Source organism: Monodon monoceros, unplaced genomic scaffold (genome assembly GCF_005190385.1).
Source record: "Monodon monoceros isolate NGI ecotype Baffin Bay Population unplaced genomic scaffold, NGI_Narwhal_1 Super_Scaffold_3, whole genome shotgun sequence".
Taxonomy (NCBI): domain Eukaryota; kingdom Metazoa; phylum Chordata; class Mammalia; order Artiodactyla; family Monodontidae; genus Monodon; species Monodon monoceros.
Window position 1 is genome coordinate 51,559,618 of NW_021703780.1, and position 25,909 is coordinate 51,585,526.

Consider the following 25,909-nt stretch of genomic DNA (forward strand, 5'->3'; position numbering starts at 1 on the left):
GTCATCACACATGGTAAAGGGTCGCAGTCCTCGTCATCACACATGGTCCAGCCATGAGTCTTAGTGTTGGTCTGTAGGGACACGGCTGTGGGTCTTGGCTGCACCGAGCACCGGCCTGTCCACGAACTCCACAGTGCACAGTTCTGGGCCACCGTCCCCACAGGGCGCACGCTCTAGCTCCAGCACGATGACGGTGTTTGGGGCCGAGGTCACCAGGATGTGCTGCGGCACGAACAAGGTCATCTGGGGGCCCCGTGCTGGCCAGTAGCGGCCAAGGTTAAAGCCATTAATCCACACCTGACCCTGGAGAGAGAGAAAACCATCAACCCAGCTGCACTGACCACTCTGGGGAGTGCGAGAGCCTTGGTGCAAGGGGGCCGGGGCGGGGAGGCGGGCAGTGTCCCCAGAAAGGAACTCTCCCGCCACAGGTCAGGCCCAGAGCCAGGCCAGGCCAGCGTGGGGTCCAGCATCCTGCCGAGATGTCCAGCCAAATCGGGCAGGGGCTGGGTGGGAGAAGCCACAAAAGCTGCCCCTGGTACCCACCCTGCTTCAGGAAGAGATGTGTCTGGTCCCTTTGACTGGCTTCAGCACCACACATATCAGCACTGGATGACACTGTGGCAGATGCACCAAGTTACTGGATTCCGTCCCGGGTCCAGGGCGGGGTGGGGGTCAGGTGCCTCTCGGCACACACCAGCCTCTGCCTGGCGCCTCTGTAGGCAGCTGCCTCCCTGCCTCCTCAAGGAGACGAGCTTTCTCTCTTTATTCTCCCCTCCTCCAGGCAGGTGGTGACCTCGCTGCCTCTGTGCACGAGATAAGCACGGGGCCTGCAGCCTGGGACACACAGGTCCTCTAGAAGGATGTGAAGGTCGCGGAGGGAGAGACGGGGGCCGCCCAGGCGGGTGTCTGTGTTCCTGCTGTGTTTTGGCAGTTTTCACACCAGCATCAGAGTGAGAGTGGGGACTTGCTTCAAGGAGCAGAGGGGATCCTACATGCTGCAAAGACGACTTCCGTGAGTAGGAGAAGCTGCTTCCACCACAAAACTGAGAGGGAGGAGAAAGTCCTCAGGAATAGGGACCAGGTGCAGGTGTGTCTGCACAGCCTCTAGGCAGGAGCTAGGATTTGCTCACAGGTGGGACTTAGCAGTTGGATGAATAGATGGAACCTTCTGTTACACAGAAAGAGAGCAAAGGAGGGGAGATCTCACACACACGACAGAGCAAGTGGGGAGAGAGAGAATACGTGGGAGAGGATGAGGGAAGGAAGGAAGAAGGAAGGGAGGGAGGGAGAAGTATAAAAATCGCTCCCACGGTGGCCCACATGTATTGGGGGACACCCTGGAGGCCCAGTCCTGGCTGCCACCTGCAGCCCTGACCCAGCTGCAGAGCTACTCAGTTCTCACCTGGTTAACCCCAGGTGTCCCCTCAATGTCAGCTTCCTACCTGGGTTCAAACCTTACTCCTGCCACTTACTGGCTGTGTGACATTGGGCGGGTCCCCACTCTGGTACTCGGGGACAGTGAGGGTGGGAGGAAGCAGTGCCTGGCCCGTGGTCAGCATGGCGTGACAGCACCCCTCACACAAGCACAGTGAAAAGATCTTGGCCTCCACAGGTCCACAAAAGGAGGCCAGTGATGGAAAGCCACCTGTCTGTTGGGATAAGTCATTTAGAAAAAGGGTGACAGATTCACAATTCTCAGAATTATTTTACTCTTGTTTTTACCACGGGATATGCTATCTCCATCCATCCTGAAGGTACACGCAATGACAGCCTCACCAGGTTTTATCAGTTGAAGATCTGGCAGTGCCCCGTTTCCGCAGTATTAGAGAACAGCAGAACTTGACTTTTGCGGTCGAGGGGGAACGATGGGCTCCAAGGGGGAGTGCGAGAGGGCTCGGTGAGTAGCACACAACGGCTGGCCTGGGCGACAGGGGCTCCACACTGCATCCCAGCCACGACTATGCTGAGGGTCAGTCCCTTCTAAGATGCTACCCCCTCACATCCCTCGTGCTGCACCGGGCATGTCCACCTGGAAGCTGGGGACCGGGTCCTGAGTCCCCTGTGTCGGTTATTGGGACCTGGGAGCGCAGGGTGGAAATAGGCTCCCCTGGCTCCCTCCAGGGTTAGGGGATACAACTCACCCGGGCAAGGAGACAGGGTGCAGCGAGCAGGGGCCCTGGGAGCAGAACGCTCCCCGAGCAAGGAGCAACTTGCTTGACACTGGAAGGTGGAAGGGAGCCGGGACACTGCTGGGGGTTTTCACGGTTAAACGAGGAACTGACAGAACCAGGCACCTGTGGGCTCAGCTCACCCTTGGTCCAGGTCCAGCTCATCCTCCTAAACGCTGCCCTGCCAACCAACAGTGCAGTAACTGCACAGACAACAGCCCCAAAGGCCTCCCGTGAGCTTCCCAGGGTACCACTTGCTTCTGGGAGTCCGCAGAGAAGCCGACTGGACCAAATCGGGAGGGTGATGAGCGTTTCTGCCTTTGATTGTCTGGTCCTTCTTCCAACTTTCACTTCTCCAGTTACCCCCATGTTTCTGGAAGGTTCAACTCCCACTAGCGAACACTCGTGGTGGCCCCACTTCCCAGACTACTCTGTGACCGAGGGATGTAACCCGCAATTGTCACTCCTAGCTGCACATCAAAGGTGATACAATTTTTCTCCTGATTCTCCTTCATTTGCACGATCTGTTCTAGTTATTCTTTTTTACTTTTTTTTTTTTTTGCGGTACATGGTCCTCTCACTGTTGTGGCCTCTCCCGTTGCGGAGCACAGGCTCCGGACGCGCAGGCTCAGCGGCCATGGCTCACGGGCCCAGCCGCTCTGTGGCATGTGGGATCCCCCTGGACCGGGGCACGAACCCGCGTCCCCTGCATCGGCAGGCGGACTCTCAACCACGGCGCCACCAGGGAAGCCCTGTTCTAGTTATTCTTTTCTCCCGCAAATTATCACCTGTGGCCTATTTTAAGCCTTCAGCTCCCACGCGGACTCTTTTATTGGCTGCGTGCCGCAGCGTGCGGGATCTTAGTTCCCTGACCAGGGATCAATTTCGTGCCCTCTGCAGTGAAAGCGTGGAGTCTTAATCACTGGACTGCCAGGGAAGTCCCTGGACTCTTGTCTTTTAACTTGCCCAAGTGACTCCAACACGTAGGCATCCTGCCTGGCACCTTCCCCCCAACGTTCCCAAAACCCAGGGTTACACTGTCTTTGGTTTTGGTTAATTCTCCAAAGCTATGAAAGTCTTCAGGACAAACTTCCCCTCTACTCTCAGTCCTTAACAGAGTGGACATTCGATGAAGCCTGTGATGGCTTGGTTGCCCTTCCAAGAGAGAGGAATGAAGGATTGGGAAAGCACAGGTCGTGGTACACAGCTCCGAGGCATCGCTAGTCAACAGAACTGTCTGCAGAGATGGAGAGCTCGGCGATGCCAGCTGTGTGCCCTGACAGTGGCTCCTGAGCACCTGCGGTGTGGCTGGTGTAAGGAACTGAATCTTCACTTTGCATTAATTCAAATGTAAGCGTAAAAGAGCCACACGTGGTCAGTGGCTGCCGTGCTGGGCAGCACAGCTGAGCTGAGCGAACGGCCGTCACTCCATCATCAGTCCGGTGTCCCCGCTCCTCTCCACCCTCATGGCCAGTCCTCCAGAGCACGTCCCAGGCAGCGCTGACCCAGCCTCCTGCAGCTGCCCCCCCCCAGGTTGGCCCCCGGACTTCCTCTAACTCTAGATACCAGGCTGCACACAGCAGCCACATAAAAATAAGACAATTTTCACACGTTTCTGCTTCTAATCTCCTTAGTGGCCAACAGGCACATCCTCTCTCCCTTGCTCCCAGCTCCCCACTTCCCCACTCCGCACGCCAAGCTTGCTCACCTGTGCACCAAGCATCCCCTGTGCCTGCAAGACTGTCCCTCACACCTGAAGTCTTCAGATCCCTCAAGTCTCCACCCCATCATCACCTCCTTGGAGAGAAGGAGCATGTCATCCCCTCCTCAATTCTGGGCCTTCCATTCCATCACTCACTCTCCCTTTAATTTCTTTCTTCTAGTTACTGTCAGTGTTTGAAATTTTGGTCATTTGTCTCATTACTGGTTTATCAGCTATTTGCAGCAGAGACTCTATGAAAGAAAAGGCTGAGTCTGTCTTGTTCAGGGAGAGCTTCTCAGCACCTAGCAGAGAGACATTCAATATACACCAGTGTTGACTCAGTAAATAACACTGGAGGATAATTCTGCCTGGGGAGAGACTCAGCCCTACTCAAAGATACTTCATGCCCCTCCGCTCTCAGCTAAAGAATTTTAGAGAATATTGTTTACTGGAAGAACAATGCAATATTTGCTTTCCCCCTTGATTAACACTTTAAAAGAGTCAAACTTAAAAAAAAATCGATTTTAAAAAACATATACACTCTGGGACTTCCCTGGTGGCACAGTGGTTAAGAATCCACCTACCAATGTAGAGGACACGGGTTTGAGCCCTGGTCCAGGAAGATCCCACATGCCCCGGAACAACTAAGTCCGTGTGCCACAACTCCTGAGCCTGCGCTCTACAGCCCACAAGCCACAACTACTGAGCCCACGTGCCTAGAGCCCATGCTCCGCAACAAGAGAAGCCACTGCAATGAGAAGCCAGTGCACCGCAATGAAGTATACCCCTGCTCGCATAACTAGAGAAAGCCGTGCACAGCAACGAAGACCCAACGCAGCCAAAAATAAATAAATGAAATAAATGAACTTATAAAACAAACAAACATATACACTCTGATTTTTTTTTTTTTTTTCGCAGTATGCGGGCCTCTCACTGTTGTGGCCTCTCCCATTGTGGAGCACAGGTTCCGGACGCGCAGGCTCAGCGACCACGGCTCACGGGCCCAGCCACTGCGTGGCATGTGGGATCTTCCCGGACTGGGGCACGAACCCATGTCCCCTGCATCGGTAGGTGGACTCTCAACCACTGAGCCACCAGGGAAGCCCTACACTCTGATTTTTGTTTCTCTTTTAAAAGTAATGCTGAAATTATTGGTGGAGGGGAGAGTAGGCACATGTGATCTAGAAGTAGACACACTCTTTTTTTTTTTTCTTTTGGCCGCTCCATGCAGCTTGTGGGATCCTAGTTCCCCGACCAGGGATCAAATCCATGCCCCCTGCAGTGGACGCACGGAGTCCTAACCACTGGACCGCCAGGGGAGTCCCTAAAAGTAGACATACTCTTAATTAATACAGGGAGCCTCACTGAGGTGGAGCATCTGTAGAGTGAACCCAGTGGCTTCTGGGGCTTCCCGTGGTTGTCCCAGCTGAAATATCTCCATGACAAAGGCTGACTTTCTCTGACCACGGCTTGACCCCTGGCTGACTCCAGCTCTCTGCTATTATCACCAAGGTGGTAATAGTTCCAATGACGGATAGGAAGTGCCTGACCTACTCTGTGTTGTCAGACAGACATGTGTCTGCTTGTCTGTTTTAAATTCTCTAGATTAATAGAACCCTCTGATAAGAACGCAAAGCAAAAGAGTCAATCCTGGGGCTTCCCTGGTGGCGCAGTGGTTGAGAATCTGCCTGCCAATGCAGGGGACACGGGTTTGAGCCCTGGTCTGGGAGGATCCCACATGCCGCGGACCAACCAGGCCCGTGCGCCACAGCTACTGAGCCTGCGTGTCCGGAGCCTGGGCTCCGCAACAGGGGGCCGCGACAGTGAGAGGCCCGTGCACCGCGATGAAGAATGGCCCCCGTTCACCGCAACTAGAGAAAGCCCTCGCACAGAAACGAAGACCCAACACAGCCAAAAATAAATAAATAAATAAAAGAGTCAATCCTGGTTTAAGTCATAGCTTTAAAGTTTTCAGATGTGGTCAGGAGTTCCTTTAGCAACAGCAAACTTGGGTTGAATGTCGACTCTGTCCTACTCTGGAAAAAGATATTTAGACACTTGGAGGACTTAACATGGAAAAGAAAAAGTTTCATTTCTCAAGGTTAGAAGGCTCTCACCACACACAATTCATGAGTATTTATGGTGCTAACTTGGGAGGGAAAAAAAATGGAAAAGAAAGGGTAAAATAGTGAGAGATAAGACATTAAATAAACCTCCATGAAGTACACAGGGGAAAAACAAAATCTCCCCTTCCTTCAGACCCCAAGGGGTCTGCAGCTGATACAAATCCTTTGCTTCCTCCTTGGTCTTAAGAGTAAAAATGTTAAAGAACTTTATGGTTTCTCTGTATTTTGGGACGGACCCAGATAGAATCGAAGCCATGAAAACGTAGAATATTAGCCTAAAAGATGAGTCACTTCCTCCTCTCAGCAAACCCCAGAGATAAATTCCTTCCTTCTCAACTCCCCCAGAGTGCCACCATTGCTTGATCTTTTTATGAAGCATCTCACCTAACGAGAGTCATTCACGCGTTCTCACGCGCCTGGAATGAGGCTAGGAACTGGTGAGTGAAAAGCACCTCCAGGCAGCCATATACTATTTGTTACAAAGTCCATGCACTAAAATTTGTAGGAGACCCTCCTTCACTCAGAGCCTATTTACTCCTGTTTACACACAATTCTTACAAGTTTTGTTACTAAATTAATATATATTTGTGCAAAGGAGTCTGATTATGTAGTTTCCAAGTTCACAGGACTTGTGACTAGAAACAACGAATGAGGTGGAAATAGTAGATTTTGTCGGGGGTAAGAATAACTGTAAATCAGGCCAAAAAAAGTTGAAAAAAAATATCAAATTCAGAATGAAAGTAGGGTCAAACCTTGCTAAGACTTTATGGCAGACTGCAGAAATAGCCACAATTCTGTGCAACTTCCCCTATCAGGAGGTAGAATCTGTTTCTCCATCCCTTGGATGGGGCTGGCCTAGTGACTTGTTTTGGGCAAAGAACAGGGAAGAAGTGACATGTGAATTCTGGCTTGGGTCTTAAGAAACCTTGCACATCTGCCTTCTTTCTTTGAACACTGCCAGTCACCATATGAACAAGCCAGGGCTGGCTTGGTGGATGATGAGAGAGATGTGGACCAATCTCTGTGGCCTCAGCAGACAGCCAGCCAGCCCCCAGGAGGAGGGCCTCCTCCCTGACTAGAAGGCCCTGCCCATCTGAGACCAGCAGAAGAACCACCACCCAGTCTGCCAACGCTCCAAATCAGGACCTAAATAAATGGTTTTGGTTTGAAACCACTAAGTTTGGGGCGGTTTGTTAAGCAGCAAAAGCTAACTGATACACATCTCCACGGCCTCAAGGTGCAGTAGCAGGCTGCTTTTTAGTAAAGTAAATGATGTCACTGAACCCGATTTAGCAAGAGTAGGATCATCCTCTACTAGTCAGTTCCTCTTTCACTAATTAGTCACCAAATCCCGTTAGGGCTACCTCTGTCGTGTCCGTGCCTCTCTCAGGGTTGTTATTAAGTGACAGTGAGAGGACACAGGTGAGCACTCAGCACAGTGGCTGGTGGGCAGGGAGTGCTCCATGATGAGTCGGCTGGTATTATTTCCCACAGCTGGGCCCCCTCTCCATCCCCCCCCACCCACCCACCACTGCTGCACTAAAGTCCAGCTTCCTTCCTTGTCCTTGGACCACTTCTCCTGCAGAAGAGTAGGTTTCAGGGGAATGAGGAGGAAGGGTCTGTCTTATATGTATCGGGTGGGAGGTGCCTCTGAGGCCTCCGGTAGCTGGTCCACCCTGGTGCTTGGATGTGGTGTTCCCGGTCCTCAAAAGTGGTGAGTTGAAGCTGAAAATTTGGGTGTTACCAGCACATCTGTGAGGATGACCTCCCATGAAAATGTAAGAAGAGGGCCCAGGATCAAGTCCTGAGAACTGAAACACAGACACAGAAAGAGAAGCCTGAGGAGGAATGAAGACAGGGAGGGAAACCAGAAGTTTGGTCACAGACGTCAGGATAGCTTCAAGGGAGGGAGTGGTTACCTATGTCAGACGTTACTTGCCAAGACGTTAAGTGAGAAACGTCTGGGGTGTCACTATGTGCGTGTTGGTGGCCTCGGTGGGGACGGTTTCCGAGGAGTGTGGGAGCAGAGTTCCTCCCCATCGTCCTCCACTCAGAGTCAGTTCTACAGGTTGGGTCCTTTCCTAACAGCCCCAAACCTGGGACAGGCACCGAAAGCACACCTTTAACTTACATTGTACCCCACCTCCCCATTTGTACAGAATTATCCATATAGACTCAAGACTGACAGGTTTTCTAGAGTATGGCCATTGGGTCTGGAAACAGAGATGACAATATTCCATGTACTGAGTGCAGCTTTCCATTTTTGCTGTGTTGCAGGCTTTGGTGGCCAAGAGCAGACAGCTCCTCTTGGATGAACAGGAAGTACTTGAGACTGAACATGCTCAACATAGGGCCTCCGGTCCCCACCTGTGCTGCTCAGCCACCCCTCTCAGAGTCTGGCAGCTCCATCCCTCCAGTTGTGTAGGCTCCAAACTCTGGAATCCTGCTTCGGAACAACCAGCTGTAAGCTGGGGGTTCCCATGCACCCCTCCTCAGGTTCAATAGTTTGCTAGAATGGCTCACAGAACACAGAAAAACATTTTACAGATATTTATGGGCTTATTATAAAGGCTACAACTCAGGAATGGCCAGATGGAAAAGATTCATAGGGCACGGTAGGAGGGTGGCTGAGCTCCCAGCCCTCTCCAGGTGCACCTCCTGTCCAGGTGTACCTCCCACCCAGGTGTACCAACCAGCACTTGAATGTTTTCACCAACCCAGAAGCTCCCCGAATCTTATTGTTCTAGAGTTTTTATAGAATTCCATCTCCAGTCCCCCATGTTGGCTTTAGAGATTGGGGGTGGGGCTGAAAGTTCCAACCCTCTAATCACATCATCTTTCTGGTGACCAGGCCTCCGGATAGGCCTGGTCACCAGAAAGACCAATTGATTAGAGAGCTGGAAATTTCAAAGGCAAGATGCAAAAAAAGAGTCTCAAAATAGAAGGGATTTCTGTCAGCTCTTTGTTATAAATTCTTTTATTTTGTGATTTTTTTTACATCTTCAAAGAGGGAATGTTTGCCTTTAAAGAATAAAATTGCTTTTTGTCCGTATTCTATGTTGATTCTTAACATTCAAAGCTTAATTCTGGTAGAGGAAAAGCGGGAAGTTATCCCACCCCTCTCATTGCCAGGCTTTGCTAGCCACCCAGATGTACTGCGAGTGGTAAAAAAAATGCAGGAAGGCTACACAGGATATTCATGTGAGATTATCCACACGCATCTGAAGGAGAGATAAACAGCACACACGTCACTGCAGCGGCAGAGCACGACATCTTAGGTCTGGCACATCTGACCCAGCTGGAGCACTGAAGAACAGTGCCTACTGCGGGGAGTTTGCATCAGACGAGAGCTCTGTGCGGACAAAGCACTGGCCTGTGTCTCTGGGATGGAGCAAAACATGCCTGACCGCTTCCCACTGAAATCCCGGTTGACATTTGGGCATTTAACGAGAAATCCACATCTGACTTAAGTAAGGCTGAGTAATCAGAAGTGATTTTTTTAATCTCCTGAATCACCCTTATCAGTGACTTCATTCACTCCATCAAGGTAGTTTCTCTACAGCAAGTGAATAGCATAAGTCAAGAGGCTGGGACAGGGGCCTGACAGGTCCTCCCTGCTGGAGATGGATGGAGCGGGGTTAGTGCCTGGAGGCAGAGTCTTGGAAACGGCCCAGGCTTCAGGCAGTCCATCCCCAACGCACCCCCAGATCTGCCAAAGTGCTCATTCTCCCCAAGTCAGAACTCCATGCCCTGTCGGGAGTGGGATCTGTCTGTTCTGCATCTGCTGGTCATTCAGAACCTCAGGAGCTGGCCCAGGACTGTCCTTGGCAACAGGGACCACTGCTCGCTGGAAAATAACAGAAAACACACATGCTCTGCCCTATGTATGAAAGACGTATGTCCTCTGACCTTCAGACCAGTGCAACCCAGGTCCACAAAGCCTGTGGATGGGCCTTTTTGCAGCTGTGTGTGTAAAGCTTTCTTGAGTTATAATTCACATATCATACAATTCCCTCATTTCAAGTGTACAATTCAGTGGTTATTAGTTTACTACAGAGCTATGCAACTATCACTCCGAAGAGAAACGCTGCAATCTTTAGTATTTACTCCCCATCTCCCCTCAATACCCCCTTCTCCCTGCTCTAGGCAACCACTGATCTTCCCATATCTAGAGATCTGCCTGTTCTGGACATTTCTTTTTTCTTTTTTCTTTTTCTTTTTTGGCTGTGTTGTGCGGCATGCAGGATCTTAGTTCTGCGACCAGGGATGGAACCTGTGCGCCCTGCAGTGGAAGCGTGGAGTCCTAACCACTGAACCTCCAGGAAAGTCCCTGTTCTGGACATTTCATATACATGCAATTATACTGTATGTATGGTTTGTGACTAGCTTTTTTCACTGCACATGTTTTCAAGGCTCATCCATGTTGTAACATCGATAAGTATTTTATTTATTTATTTATTTATTTATTTTCATTGCCAAATAATTTTCCGTTATGTGAGTAGACCAGATTTTGTTTATGCATTCATTAGCTGATGGGCATTTGGGTTTTTCGACCTTTTGGTTGATTTTGGATAATTTTGGATACTACTGCTGTGAACATTTGTGTACTCTTTTTTTTTTTTTTTTTTGCTGTACGCGGGCCTCTCACTGTTGTGGCCTCTCCCGTTGCGGAGCACAGGCTCCGGACGCGCAGGCTCAGCGGCCATGGCTCACGGGCCCAGCCGCTCTGCGGCATGTGGGATCTTCCCAGACCGGGGCACGAACCCGCGTCCCCTGCATTGGCAGGCGGACCCCTCAACCACTGTGCCACCAGGGAAGCCCTGTGTACCCATTTTTGATCGGACATATAAATTAGATGGACTTCTGGGGTTCCAAACCCCTTGACACATTCATAAATATTGTGTGTACACGTACTTTTCGAGCATGACGGTGCAGAAAATCCATCAGACTGACTAAGTAAGTAAAGAGCTTCTGCCTGGATAATTAGCACAATCTCCCAGCTGGCCCTCGAGGCCCCGTACATGCTGCCTGCCTTTTCGTGTGGGCCTTCAAGTCAGACAGACCTGGGGCTGGGGAGCCTTTCCACCACCATGTCTGTACCTCACACACGATACTGAGGTCTCTGAGCCTCGACCTGCTCATCTGCAAACTGGAGACACTATCAGGACATCCTACCACAGGGGCCTCCTTTCATGATTAGGAAGATAATGTCTCTTAAGTGCCGAGCAAAACTCCTGGGTCAGTAACTCCTGGGTGTGACACTTCTATGACCTGGCCAAGGCAAAACCCCTTGACCTCAAAAACATCCTATGCTTCTCCATTTCTTCATTTTAAAATTTTTTTAATTTTTAATTTTTTTTTTTTTGTGGTACATGGGCCTCTCACCGCTGTGGCCTCTCCTGCTGCGGAGCACAGGCTCCGGATGCGCAGGCCCAGCGGCCATGGCTCACGGGCCCAGCCGCTCCGCGGCACGTGGGATCCTCCCGGACCGGGGCACGAACCCGCGTCCCCTGCATCGGCAGGTGGACTCTCAACCATTGCGCCACCAGGGAGGCCCCATTTCTTCATTTTTGCATCTACTATTCTTTCACCTGAAATTCCCTCCTTGACAAAGCCTCCTATTCCGATGAAGGACCATCCATCTTTCAGGTGTGTTTCAAGCTCCATCTGAGCCCCCTAGCCCTGTTCATAACCCCTGTGACAGATAATGTTCTCTTTCTACTTTGCATCTCCTGAAGGTTGTTTCTCTTAAGGCACTAAACTGACACCACCTGGTGAGCAATGGTTTGTGCTGGGTCTTCTCATTGGCCTTGGCCCTGTACCCAGAGCACCAGCCAAGCCCCTCTTCACCAACAGGACCACCCAAGGGCCTACACTCCTCTCACGTGCTTTCTTTCAAGGGACCCAGCAACACAGGCAACTCCCCCTTTCCACCTGAAAGCAGTTACAGAGCAGCCAGGCCCAGGGAGGACACAGAATAAACTGGACACTTAAAGAAATGCCCCTCGTGAAACTTATGACTCAGTGGGTGAAACCAGGGCGCCAGCCTGAGTGATGAAGCATCATGGAGCTGAGTCCAGGCGGGGCACGAGGTGGATCAAGGGGGACTGAGGGTCTAGGAAGGTTTCAGAGAGGAGTTAATGCCAGTCCTGACGTCGTGAAGACCCGGTGGGCAGAGGGAGGGAATGAAAAAGCGTGAACAGAGGACACCAAGAGGAAAAGGGGGGAAGGACCGGGGGTGGGCAGGGAGCAAGAGAACAAGAACGAGCCTGCTTGTGCTCCCGTGGGAAGATCCGGGGAGGGCTTCGTTTTGTTTCTGGGTCGCAGAGGCCCTGGATATCGCTTCTGGGCTGCAACACGGGAGTTGGCAGAGAAGACAGAAAGGCTGACAAAATGCAGCAGGAGAAAGAGAACAGGACCTCGGCTTGGAGGAAAGAGGTGGGAGGGGGATTTGGAGCTTAGACTTCCTCCTAGAGGCCACTGGGCAGGAAGCGAGGGTGGAGGCAGAGAGGTAAGTCTGACAGGAAGCTGAGGAACAAAGGAGCCCCACCTGAGAGTGTCAAGGAGGGTGAGTCCTCAGCGGAGGGGGTGGGGAAGAGGAAGGTGGTTTAAGGGGGATGATGAGGGTCATAAAGGCCTGCTGGGGACAGGGAAGAGAGAGGCCCAGGACTGCTGGGCAACTTGGGACCGCCAGAGTTTGGAGAGAGTGAGGGGAACGTGGCCCTGACAAATGTGCCAGAGTGGCTCCCCCAGGGCTGCTCAGTTACTGGTGAACCAGCAGAGGCCAATGGTGGACCCACTCCCAGTGGAGGATGATCAAGGAGACAGAGTGGAAGGGCAAGGGGGTCAGTGCATTGATGGCCCTTAAAAAAATGGTGGTTGGGCTTCCCTGGTGGCGCAGTGGTTGAGAGTCTGCCTGCCGATGCAGGGGACACGGGTTCGTGCTCCGGTCCGGGAAGATCCCACGTGCCGCGGAGCAGTTGGGCCCGTGAGCCATGGCTGCTGAGCCTGCGTGTCCGGATCCTGTGCTCCGCAACGGGAGAGGCCACAGCAGTGAGAGGCCCGCGTACCGGAAAAAAAAAAAAAAAAATGGTGGTGATGTCTACGCAGGATAGGGAAGAACTGCGGCCTTAATGGTGGAGCTTCAGGTCATCCATGAGATCCAAGAGTAGGCTTGGGAGGCATGAGAGTTTGAGGGATAGAAATATGTGGCCAGAGAGAGGATGGTAGAGCTTAAAATTCCGGAGTTATATTCATCAAGAAACACAATATGCTTCAGCCATAAACCGAGTCTCAATAAACTTAAGAAGATTTTGCAACCATCACCACAATTTAATTTGGGGACATTTCCATCACCCCAAAAAGAAATCCCATACCCACTTGCAGTCATTCTCTAGTCCCACCCTCAGTCGTAGGTGACCATTCACTTACTTTCTGTCTCTACAGATTTTCCTTTTCTGAACGATTCGTGCAAATGGGATCATACAATATGTGGCCTCCTATGATGGCTTCTTTTACTTAGCATAATGTTTTTCAGATTCATCCACGTTGTAGCCTGTATCAGTAGTCTGCTCCTTGTTACTGTGGAATACCATTCCATCGTGCGGATATCGCACAGTTTATTTATCCATTCATCGGTTGATGGACATTTTGAATTATTTCCAATTCTTGGTTATTTTGATAATGCTACTACGAATATTTGCATGTAAGTCTTTGTGTGCACATATGTTTTATGTCTCTACCTAGGAGTAGAATTGATGAATCCTATGGTAATTTTATAGTTAACCCTTGAAGAAGCTGCCAGACTGTGTTCCAAAGTGTTTGTACCATTTTACATTTCCACTAGCAATGTAGGAGGTTTCCCATTTCTCTACATCCTTGCCAACATTTGTTCTTGTCCATCTTTCATTATTATAGCAATTCTAGTGGGTATAAAGTGGTATTTCATTGTGGTTGATTTGTACTTCCTTAATGATGTTGAATATTAAGCATCTTTTCACGTACTTATCAGCCATTTGTATATCTTCTTCGTTGAACTATCCATGCAAGTCCTTTGCCCATTTTTTGATTGGGTTGGTTGTCTTCCTATTATTGAGTTATACGAATTTTTATATATTCTAAAATCAAGTCCTTTGTCAGATATATGATTTGAAAACATTTTCTGCCAGTCTGTGGCTTGGATTTTCATTTTCTTAATAATGTTTTTTGAAGGGAAAACATTTTCAATTTTGATGAAGTCCAATTTATCCATTTTTTCCTTTAAGGATCATGTATTAGGTGTCAAATATAAGACATCTTTGCCTCACCCAAGATCATGAAGATCTTCCTCCTTCTTCCAGAAGTTTTATAGAGGAATTAAATTAGAAATCAAAAATAAGATATGCTTTAAAAAACGCACAAACATATGAAAATTAAACAACACACTTCTAAATAATCCATGGTTCAAAGAGATAATAAGGGAAATTAGAAAATATTTCAAACATCATGAAAACATATGTCCATAAACATGTAAAAAGCAAACATTATAAAAGGGCATTTATTAAACACATGCCATGTGCATCGTCTCTTCCAGCTTTTTTTCCAGTATTTGTTTCCTCTTCTCCTTCAGAGTTAAACTTCTCAAGAAGAATGTTTATCTTCAAGTATCTGTATTTATTCATGTGTTCATGTCCTCCCCCTACACTCCTCAGTAGAAGGCCATCTGGCTTGCAATGCTTCACTCTGCTGGCTTAGCCCTTACTGAGGGTCCCCATGACCCCCTGGTGCTAAATCCAGCAGAGATGCTTCTGTCTTCATCTCACTTGTCCTCTTGGCAGCATAAATGTTGTTCTCCTCTCATTTTTTGGTCTCTCCTCCTCACTTTCTGTCATGTTTGTGTCTCTCAAAGATCAGTCTGAGGTCTTCCTTTCTTCCTTCTTCATCCTCTCTCCTTAGAGGACCTCATCTATCCCATGTCTTCAACAACCATCCATACACAAATGATCTCATATGTATGTTCCCAGCCCAGATCCCTCCTCTGAATCCCCACCCATAAATCCAACAGCCTCCTTGTGTACCTTCTCTCCACTGTTCTCCAAGGCATTTCTAACTCAGCTGTCCACATCCAGACTCATGATTTTGCTCTTCCAGCCCAAGTCCTCTTCTGAAATTTCTTCTTTCAGTAAATGGTACCATCTACCCAGCTGCAAGCCTAGAACCTCAGAGTCATCTGATACATCCTTCTTTTTAAATCCCTATATCCGATCTGTCATTACATCTTATTGATTTAACTTTATTCTTTTTTTTGGCTGCACCATGTGGCTTGCAGGATCTTAGCTCCCTGACCAGGGACTGAACCCACGCCCTTGGCAGTGAAAGTGTGGAGTCCTAACCCTGGACCACCAGGGAATTCCCAATTTAACTTCAAACATCTCTCATATAGTTGATGTCATCTCTATCTTGGCTCCCACCATCCCAGTCTCTCAAAGAAACTATGGGCCAGCCTCCTAGACAGTTTCCCTGAATCCACATGCACCCTCAACCAACCCATCCTGGGGTCACAGAGGCTCATCACATCACAATCGTGCCATGTCTCTCTGCTGCTTCAGTGATTCTCAACAGAAAGACCAAACCTTTATATGGTTGAATTGGCCTGTCCTGATCTGGTCTCTACCCGCTTTCTAGCCTCTTCTCTGAACCACACTCCCTTTTCTCTGTGTTCCATACATTTCAGTCCTTTATCAGTTCCTCACACTGGCCACCTTCCCCTCTAACCACATGGCCTTTGCACATGCTGTCTCCTCTGCCTGGAGCATGTTTCCCTCCCCTTTCTGCCACGTTAATTCCTATTCAACACTCCTACCTCTGTCAAGCATCATGTCCCCAGGTAAGGCTTCCCTGACCTCCCTGACAAGGTCAAATGCCCAATTATTATCAACCTCCATATCTCTTCTTAGCACCCATTGCAGCTGCAGTTCTATCATTTAATTTGGGTGATTATATGATTTGGGTTGGCTGCCCCAACAAGACTTTAAGTTCCATGAGGGCAAGAACCATATCTGGTTCTATTCATTATTGTATAATTAGCACCTGGCACAAAGTTTGGGCACACAGTAGTGAAATGGAGCAAGACCCTATGGTCCTTCCCCACCATGTCCTCAGCCTACCTTTTGTCTCTAGAAAAATTTTAGCCAAAGGATAAGGTTAATCAGAGAAGTGAGAAAAATACAGCAGCAAAGGAAAACAATCAAATAGGACAAAACAATAATAGTTCAGTCATTAAGCAAAATCAAGGACCTTTAGTTTGGGACTTCCCTGGTGGTCCAACGGTAAAGAATCCGCCTTACAGTGCAGGGGACGCGGGTTCGATATCTGGTCAGGGAACTAAAATCCCACACGCCACAGGGCAAATAAGCCCACGCGCCACAACTACTGAGCTCACTTGCCTCAACTAGAGAGCCTGTGTGCCACAAACTACAGAGCCCACGTGCCTTGGAGCCTGTGCACCACAACTAGACAGAAGCCCACGTGCAGCAAGGAAGAGCCTGTGCACCGCAACTAAGACCCAACACAAGCCAAAAATAAATTAAAAAATAATAAACAAATCTTAAAAAAATGTTAAAAAAAAAGGACCTTTAGTTCCTCCTCAAGGGCTATAGATAATATTCTGAGCCATGTCCTGTGAGCTGTCTTATAGATACTGAAATCTCCACCAGGTGGAAGAAGTTAACTACACGAGGACCAGACTGTAGCCATCACATAAGCTGCCACAATTCAGAGAATTGGCCTCAAGGAAATGGTTACAAACCGACCCTGGAGCTGAAGATTAAGTGTATTTAAAACAGTCAAGATGATGGTGGTCAGACCACCGATGACCAGTTTCAAGACAACTGTCAGAGCTGACTGTGCTGTTTCTGCATGTAGCCCCCTCCGTCCACCGATAAAAGCTCTTGCCCCCTGATTGTCAGTTGGAGTGCGGGGGAAGTCGGCTTTGGACAGGAGTCTGCCCTCCCCACCACTTGCCAGCCTTGGAAATAAAGCAAACTTTCCTTTCCACCAACCTTGCCTCTTTATTGGCTTTTGAGCAGTGAGCAGCTGGGCCCACCTTTGCTAACAGATTTTGGCTCCCAATGTGAAGCTGCGCTCTCACAGTATCTGGCTCCTTGGAGTTTTCTCCAGCAGAGCTGCCACCATGACGATGCACCGGGTTGGCTGCAAGGAGCCCACGGCTCATGGTTCGCTGGCCCTGAGAGGGGGATTTGGGGGTGTTCCTAGCAGCTGCCAAAACCATTTGTTTCGGGGATCCTCCCTGTTTCTCCCCTGCTCGCCGCTGGCTGCCCACGTACGCTTTTCCTTGGTGGAACAGAAAGATGCCTCTGGACGAGCTGATGAGCTCCAAGACCAAGGTAAGTTCACTGGTGTGCACCCGGCAAGCTTCTCTTTTGAGCATGAGGTGCTATTTGGGCATTTTGCCAATTGGTTCTGATGTGTGTCTGATGTTGAGAACCATTTGTGAGCACTGAGTGTCATTTGGGCATTTTGCCAATTGGTTCTGATGTGTGTCTACCATTGAAGACCATTTGTGTTGGAAAGTGTTTGTTTGGGACTCCGTATTGGTCATTCTCTCAGAGGATCTGCGACAGTTCTGTCTTCTGGTGTGTGAGTGTGTATTCCATTTGTGTCTTTGGTATTCTTGTTGCCTTTTGTAAAATGAGAAATTCAGGTTCAGTTCATTAGAAAGATTTTTAGCTATGACACTGTGACTAAAGAAAAAGAAAGATGATTTCTTAAAACACCGTGTGGCCACCAACAGTATTCTTCAAACTCCGAAAAAAATTGGTTAAGATGAAATTCTTTTGAAATTCCAAAACTGGTTATTTTTCTATATGCAGTTAGAGAAAGCTAGCTTGATAAATACTTTTTTTTCCCCTCAGAATTCTGACCCTGAGAGAACAAAAATATGCTTAGGAGAAAGTTTGAAGTTAACTCTTAACACATCCTTGAAATACAAACACAGCTCACTTTGCCTGAGACTTCAGCCTTGGGTTAATTAGGAGAACTTCAAGCCAAAAAAAAAAAAAAAAAAGAAAAAAAAAAGAGAGGAAAGAGGACTTAGGTGTATTAAACATACATCTGGTACCACATTAAAGAGAAATTGTGCATGAAAAAAATGTATGTTTTTAGAGGTTATGGAATATGTTCCTAAGTTTGCCAATCAGAAAATGCTGCTATAACAGTTCGATTACTTGTTTCTTAGTTTTGTCAAGGTTTTAAAAGATTAAAAATTGTAATATGTAAAAATGATAAGGGAAACATTTCAGTATGTAAAGCAAGTAGGATGTGTGTTGTTGGCAAGAGAAAATATAAAAAATGGAGATATTTTTGTTTTCTGTTGTTTTTTTTCCTTTGGCCATGCCATGTGGCATGCAGGATCTTAGTTCCCCAACCAGGGATTGAACCTATGCCCCCTGCAGTGGAAGCGTGGAGTCCTAATCACTGGACTGCCAGGGAATTCCCTGGAGATATCTTTGTTGAGGGATAAAAGGAGAATAATTTTGTCCTAAAGCTGGTTGCTTCTGGATGGGAAAAAAATAAGGGACAAATTAATATGGATACAGAAAGTATCCTTTTTTTGTAAAAAAAGGTATTTTGAGAAAAGAATTTTGTACATTGTTAAGATCGATTAAGAGTAGATTGGGGCTTCCCTGGTGGCACAGTGGTTGGGAGTCCACCTGCCGATGCAGGGGACACGGGTTCGTGCCCTGGTCCGGGAGGATCCCATGTGCCACGGAGCGGCTGGGCCTGTGAGCCATGGCCACTGGGCCTGCACATCCGGAGGCTGTGCGCCGCGGCGGGAGAGGCCACAACAGTGAGAGGCCCGTGTACCGCAAAAAAAAAAAAAAAAAAAAAGATTAGATTGAATTTAATTATGTAAATTAATTTTGTTATTAACGGTAAGCTGGTACAAGGTGGGAATCTGGTTTTCTCTCTGTTAAGAGAACAAAGTTTTCCTGGAATACTGAGCTGCTTTTGAAAACAGATTGTAAATTTCTTTATCTATCTAATTTTGAGTTTTCCAGAGGGCCCCTGAGGAATCTCAGAGAGAAATATTGATAAGAAATTTGAAGAATTCTAATGGAAAGCTACTGTTGTTCTTCTAACTATACTCCTGACCCCAATGTTCAGGATGGAAAAAAAAGTTTAATGAAGTTGTCACAGAGTATAACTACTCATGATGTGTATCACTGCTGGCTTTAAGTTTACTGCTTAAAGCACATGTACAATGTTTGTGTGACGACTGGGTATAACTGATAAAATGTATAGCCTATAAACTGTTTCCCCATCAACAGACTTTTCTGTACTTGTTTGTTATGTCTGATTAGTTTTTCCCCAATGTAGATGACTAGACAAATATATAAACAAAAAGTAGGTCTAGCACTGAGGGACATGAATGGACCCAGAGTAGGCAACTGAGCCACTATGGCAACTTGGAAAAATACATTGATTATCAATGTTTTCTATTTACAGTTGAAAGGGGAAAATGATAGAAGAAATTTCACATATTGAGGTATGGGGAAGTCATTCTGTCTTATACCTGATTTAATTTGAACTTTAGGCTAACCAAACAGCCTGTTTATGGCCTATTAAACATACACTGTACATCCACTTTAACCATTAAGGAAAAAAATACATTCAGAGAATAGTACAAAAATACATTTTGGGGCTTCCCTGGTGGTGCAGTGGTTAAGAATCTGCCTGCCAATGCAGGGGACACAGGTTCGAGCCCTGGTCTGGGAAGATCCCACATGCCGCGGAGCAACTAAGCCCGTGGGTCACAACTACTGAGCCTGTGATCTAAAGCCTGCGAGCCACAACTACTGAGCCCACATGCCACAACTACTGAAGCCTGCACGCTTAGAGCCCGTGCTCTGCCACAAGAGAAGCCACCGCAATGAGAAACCTGTTCACCACAACAAAGAGCAGCCCCCACTTGCTGCAACTAGAGAAAGCCGTGCACAGCAACAAAGAACCAAAGCAGCCAAAAGTAAATAAATAAAATGAATAAATTTATTTTAAAAGCTGATCTTTAAAAAAAAAAACATTTTGATTATTATCCTCATTGCAATATGTCTACTAACTTTCAAATGTTTGTCCAGGTACTATGACAAGGCAATCAAAGACAGAGGCAATGTTTTCATAATACAAAATATTGATGCTAAGCTTGGAATAGCATCTGTGTCCATTCCCCAAATTAGGCAGGACTAGGCCCCATTTCAGCAGGAAGTAGCCAGAACAGTTGTCACCCCATTCCCTCAAAGATTTGGGGGAAATTGGAACAGAAATGGAACTAAAACCAAGTTCCTCTGCCAAGTTTATGATTAATCTCTCTATCCAAAACTTTATTCCCTTTCTTGTTCTATACCTGTCCCTCATCAAGATTGGGGAGTATCAAAGGAAAGGGGGGATTGAAATGGAGCAGAACCCTATTGTCCTTCCCCCCGCCCCATGTCCTCCACCTGCCTTTTGTCTTGTAGAAAAACTTTAGCCAAAGGATAGGTTTAATGAGAGAAGTGGGAAAATACAGAAGCAAAGGAAAACAATCAAATAGGACAAAACATTAATAGTTTAGTCATTAAGCAAAGTCAAGGACTTTAGTTCCTCCTCAAGGGCTATAGATAATATTCTGAGCCATGTTCTGTGAGCTGTCTTATAGATACTGAAACCCCCACCAGGTGGAAGAAGTTAACTACACGAGGACCAGAACTGTAGCCATCACATAAGCTGCCACAATTCAGAGAACTGGCCTCAAGGAAATGGTAACAAACTGACCCTGGAGCTGAAGATTAAGTGTACTTAAAACAGTCAAGATGAAGGTGGTCAGACCACCGCAGGACCAATTTCAATATGACTGTCAGGCTGACTGTGCTGTTTCTATATGTAGCCCCCTCCGTCCACCTATAAAAGCTCTTGCCTGCTGATTGGGGGTGGGGGGGAGTCAGCCTTTGGGCAGGAGTCTGTCCTCCCCACCCCCAATTGCTGGCAACCAAAATAAAGCAAACCATCCTTTCCACCAACCTTGCCTCTTTATTGGTTTTAGAGCAGCAAGCAACTAGACCCACTCTTGGTAACAGTGGCCACTAAATATTTGTTGAATGAATAACTGAGTCATGATAAGGGCATCTAGGATGAAAACAGGACTTGAAGTGGAGAAGACAATGGTGAAAGAAGACATGCTGATGTCTTCAAAGAATAAAGGAGAGTGAGCAGGCAGTAAAGTGGCCAAGGGAGAGCTGAGGATCGTACAGACAGTGGTGGATGCCCCCAGGGCACAGGGGCACTTTCACGCGGAGGTGGGGGTGTTCTGAGAGTATAGAGTTAGGCATGAGCAAGAGAAAACAGGTTCCCCAGATATTCACCCCTTTGCCTGGGCCAGATTTTCTTCAGGATAAAGAAGAAGGGCTCCTCCTAGGCACTTTCCAAGGGAACTATGATTTTTCTTAGAGGAAGGAGGAAGTTTCTAAAGAAGTTGTCAGTCAATGAAAATGGGGTAGATGGTGTACCTTCATGCTGACCATTGCATCTTCAAAGATCTGCCATGGTCCTGCTCCTGAGAAATGGGTAAACTTCCATAGAAAAACCTCCACTCTCAGACTCACACAGCATCCCATTAGCAGCTCTTTTTGATTCTCAATCAGAGACTGAAAACCAGACGTCTGAGGCCTGAATTCAAACACTTCCCAAGAAGACACATACCTTGGTCCATCCGGAAAACTGGATAAAGGTGTCCTGGGGCAAGTCTGGGATCCCACTGGGAATAGAGAAATTAGCCACATAAAAGGCCGGGAGTGTGTAGTCAGATGGGCTGTGGGCACAGCCACTGTTATGGCCATCCCAGGTCCCCAGGTGGCTGCGTACTGCATCCTCCATGTCCAGTGGGAAGATCTCCCAGTCGGTGAGGATATTGGAATCAAGGGTCAGGTTAGAAATAAGACCCTGTAAAGGAGAAACAGAGCAATGAGCTGGGGGTGGGGGTGGAGGTTGGCTTTGAGTGACTCTGTGTTCCAGCCCTGAATTCCTGGGAAAAGCAAACTGGGATATGAAACACAAACAGTATATGCGGACTCAAACGGTGTGTACATCAAAGTGACAGATCTGGCTTGAGGCCAGAGCTTTTGATCCCAAATCCCCAATCTTCAGTGTTTGATTCAGAGACATTGCTAGAATGGAGGAAATGATGGAATTTGAAGATGAGAGAGTGAGTGGAGGGGGGGATGCAAAAGAACATCCAGCCCACTGTAAAAGGATAGAAAGGGCCGTGATGATGATAGGGAGCCTCAGACTCACATTCTGAAGTTGCTCTATTTGTCCAGCAGGGGCAGGGGCCTGGGGTGTCCATGGCACCAGCCACTGCATGGAAGCCTTTGCTCATGGTTTATCTGGCTTTCTCTTCCCAGCCTTTTTAAAAATTAATTAATTAATTAATTATTGGCTGTGTTGGGTCTTCATTGCTGTGCGCAGGCTCTCTCTAGTTGCAGGGAGCGGGGGCTACTTTTCATTGTGGTGTGCAGGCTTCTCACTGTGGTGGCTTCTCTTATTGCGAAGCACGGGCTCTAGGTGCACGGGCTTCAGTAGTTGTGGCTCGCGGGCTCCAGAGCGCAGGCTCAGCAGTTGTGGTGCACGGGTAAGTTGGTCCACAGCATGTGGGATCTTCCCGGATCAGGGCTCGAACCTGTGTCCTCTGCATTGGCAGGCAGATTCTTAACCACTGTGCCACCAGGGAAGTCCCTCTTCCCAGCCTTTTATGAGGGGAACTTCTCCAACGCAGTGGGATTCCAAATTAGTCCCAGGACACTTCTCAATATCAAGCCTCAATTGTCCAATTAGTAATTCAATAGGCATTAACAAGGCAGCTGTGTGCCAGGCTCTCTGCTGGGTCCTGGGGACTTAGACACCTCATAAGAGTACCCATCACTCTATAGGTCAGCATGGCCTGTGACAGCCAAGCAGGAAGGCCACTAATTACAGCCTGAGCACAAGGACTGTAACAGGGACATTTCTACTGGAGACAAAAGTGGCCCCTGTATAGCTATTCCCTAAGAGTGTCATTGCCTTGCCTCCGAGGTGTCACCAGGAGGGTCAGGAAATAGCCCCAGACACCTGTCCTCTCCTAGAGTGGGTGGTGCCATCATTCCCTCAGTGAAGACTTCCCTCCTCTAGCAGATGGTGAGCTACCCACGGGGTAGTCTATATCTCAACATCCTTGCATCCCCCAAAGCGCCTCACGGAGCATGTGCACAGAGTATGAACTGCACAAATGTTTGCTGAATAATGCTCTCAAAATGTACATTAGAAAAATGTGTTTGGACTAGACACCTAGGCACAGACTAACCAACAGAAGTGAGAGGCAGTGCACCAAGGGAAAGGTTCTCTGCAATTCAAGAGTTTGTCCTGGTTCATCCACATCCATAAAACAGAGCAGACCAAATGCTAAGCTGGCTTTGTTGGCAAGGGAGTGCCTTTTGCGACCTCAGTGGGTTTTTTAAGCAAAGGAAAAGCATGGTGCAGTGGCTTTCTCCTCCTGTTTCTTACTAAAGGGTGACTGAATTCAAACGCAAAGGAAGGCTTCTGTTTGCAAAGCTCAACTTTCTCATCACCTGCAGAGGGAAACAGTTCTTCAAAATAACCCAACTTCTAGGTTGCAAAACAAATCAGGGTAGGTTCACTCATCAAATACGGAAAGGTGGGTGTGCTTTTAAAAATTACTTCTATGTGAACAGGGCTGGAGGGAAAGAGTGTATGTGGGAGAGTTTTTAAATGGATTTACAGAAACTTCCCTAGTGGCTTAGGCACAGGTCAACCTTTGAACCTCACTCCTAACAGGGAAGCTACGCCTACCTTAAAATCGTTGATAGAACTGCCGTAGTTCACACGCCCCATGTTCTCCACCAGGAGGTCCAGGGTGGCTCCAGCTTTCCCTGTTATGTTCAGGGTGCTCACAATATTTCGCTCAAGGACTCCGTGGGGGACCTGTCAGTTCAATGCCAAATGAGAATTAACTAGGGTGGGAGGGTCAGCAGAGAGGCAGCCCGCTCAGTTAGTTCAGCACTCATTTTCCTGCCTGGAAGTGTCACCGGACTTGGGAGGAAATGCTCTGATGGCTCCTTTGCCCAAGTTACTGGCCAGATGCCCACGTTCCAGAAATCACTGCTTTCTGCACAAGAAGGTCAGCAGACTCAGCTCCCAGCAAGGAAGGGGCAAGGCTGGTTTCCTTAGCTCTGGGATGTTTTGTTGTGCATCTATTTTTATTTTTAAATTTTGTATTTATTATTATTTTTTATTTTTATCTTATTTTTTGTTTTTTTATTTTTTGGCCCCACTGCACGGCATGTGGGATCTTGGTTCCCTGACCAGGGATCGAACCTGCGCCCTCTGCAGTGGAAGCTCAGAGTCCTAACCACTGGACCACCAGGAAAGTCCTTTATTTTTTATTTTTTAAATTAAATTTTTATTTTATATTGGGATGTAGTTGATTTACAACATTGTGTTCGTTTTAGGTGTACAGCAAAGTGGTTCAGTTATACATACATACGTATGTATTCTTTCTCATATTCTTTTCCCATATAGGTTATAACAGAGTGTTGAGTAGCCTGTGTATCTATTTTTAACAGAAAGGGGATAGGGGCAAAAATTCCAGGGGAAGATTCCTAATACAGGAACCTCTTCACGTTCTCACAGCAAAAAGGCAGTCACAAAAAGTAGCTTCTAAACACCATGGAGAGAGGAGACAGAGTCAGACAAACGAGATAAAATCAGTGAGTTAGGTGGAATAGTCTCACTTCAAAATACCTGACGTGATGCATTAACCACAAAGATGAAATAATAAAATGAGGGGAAACAACAGGTATTTTAGCAGCAACATATTCCTAGTTTTGTTAAATGCAAGATGAAAAAAAAAAAATGACCGTAATTCACTAAGACAACCCCCAGGTTGAGATTTTGGAAAGTGCTGCCAGTATACACATAATGTCTGACACTTGCTGCCACTGAAATTAAAGCCGCTAATGACAACAGAATGGAGATATTTTCAGTTAAAATTTTCTGAACAAGTTTTCTTGGTTAGGAAAAATCTCTTCATGTGTTTTTTTTCACATGATTGTTTCAGTGAGAGGAAGGGAAATCCTAAAATGTTATCTTTACTTTGCTACAAAACCAAAGCCTTTGTGTCTTTTAGCTCTAATTATCATGAACAATCCTACACAATATAATTTCTCATGTAATGAAGACCCACAGTTAAATGAGTCATCTGGGGTGTACAAACGGACCCTGCCCTCCAGGAGCAAAGAAGACATGGGTGACACACATGGTCAATCAGAGGGGATGGCCCTGGATTTGGGGCAACCAGGAAGCTTTCCGAGGAGGTGGGGCCTTAAGCACAGTCCTGCGGTTCGGATGGGTGAGGGGGTGTATCTCAGGTAGACAGAGCACAGGTGAGGCTACAACAGCAAGCAAGGGGCAGAGCTAAGGGGCATCACGAGGAGGGGTAGAGCCTGAGGATGGAAAGGCAGCAACGGCCTTGACTGTCATGTTACCAAGCGCAACCACAAACGCCCTCTCCCGTGGGGGCAGACCCACAAGTACAGAAAGGATTCTTACCCCATCCACAGAGACGTAGGCCCGATCATGGACGCCATTGAAGGGCGAAGAGAGGGGTGTTGGGTCGCTGCAGTCTTGAGGAAGTGTTGTTCGGTACAGCACAAACCCAAAGTACTGGTTAGAGAAGGATGCAAGAAAAAGACATCACTCTTGCCATTCACGTTAGGAGAACTTGGTGACCCTCGATCTGTGTGAAAGTGACATTTCTAAAACCAGAGGAATGAAATGCTTCCCCAGCCTCGGCAAAAATTCCATCTGAGAGAAGGGAGCCGGCTTCAATC

General features: G+C 47.7%; 1 protein-coding gene across 1 annotated transcript in view; it reads right to left on the bottom strand.

Annotated features, from left to right (window-relative positions):
- Positions 1 to 10: 10 nt before the first annotated feature.
- GLB1 (galactosidase beta 1) overlaps positions 11 to 25,909 on the bottom strand; it is a 90,191-nt gene continuing 64,292 nt past the window's right edge. The window contains exons 13-16 of the mRNA XM_029241988.1: positions 25,629 to 25,742; positions 23,871 to 24,002; positions 21,729 to 21,968; positions 11 to 303 (exon numbers count right to left, since the gene is read on the bottom strand). Coding sequence (XP_029097821.1) covers positions 61 to 303; positions 21,729 to 21,968; positions 23,871 to 24,002; positions 25,629 to 25,742 — 729 coding nt within the window. The 3' untranslated portion in view covers positions 11 to 60. The remainder of the gene's footprint in view (positions 304 to 21,728; positions 21,969 to 23,870; positions 24,003 to 25,628; positions 25,743 to 25,909) is intronic.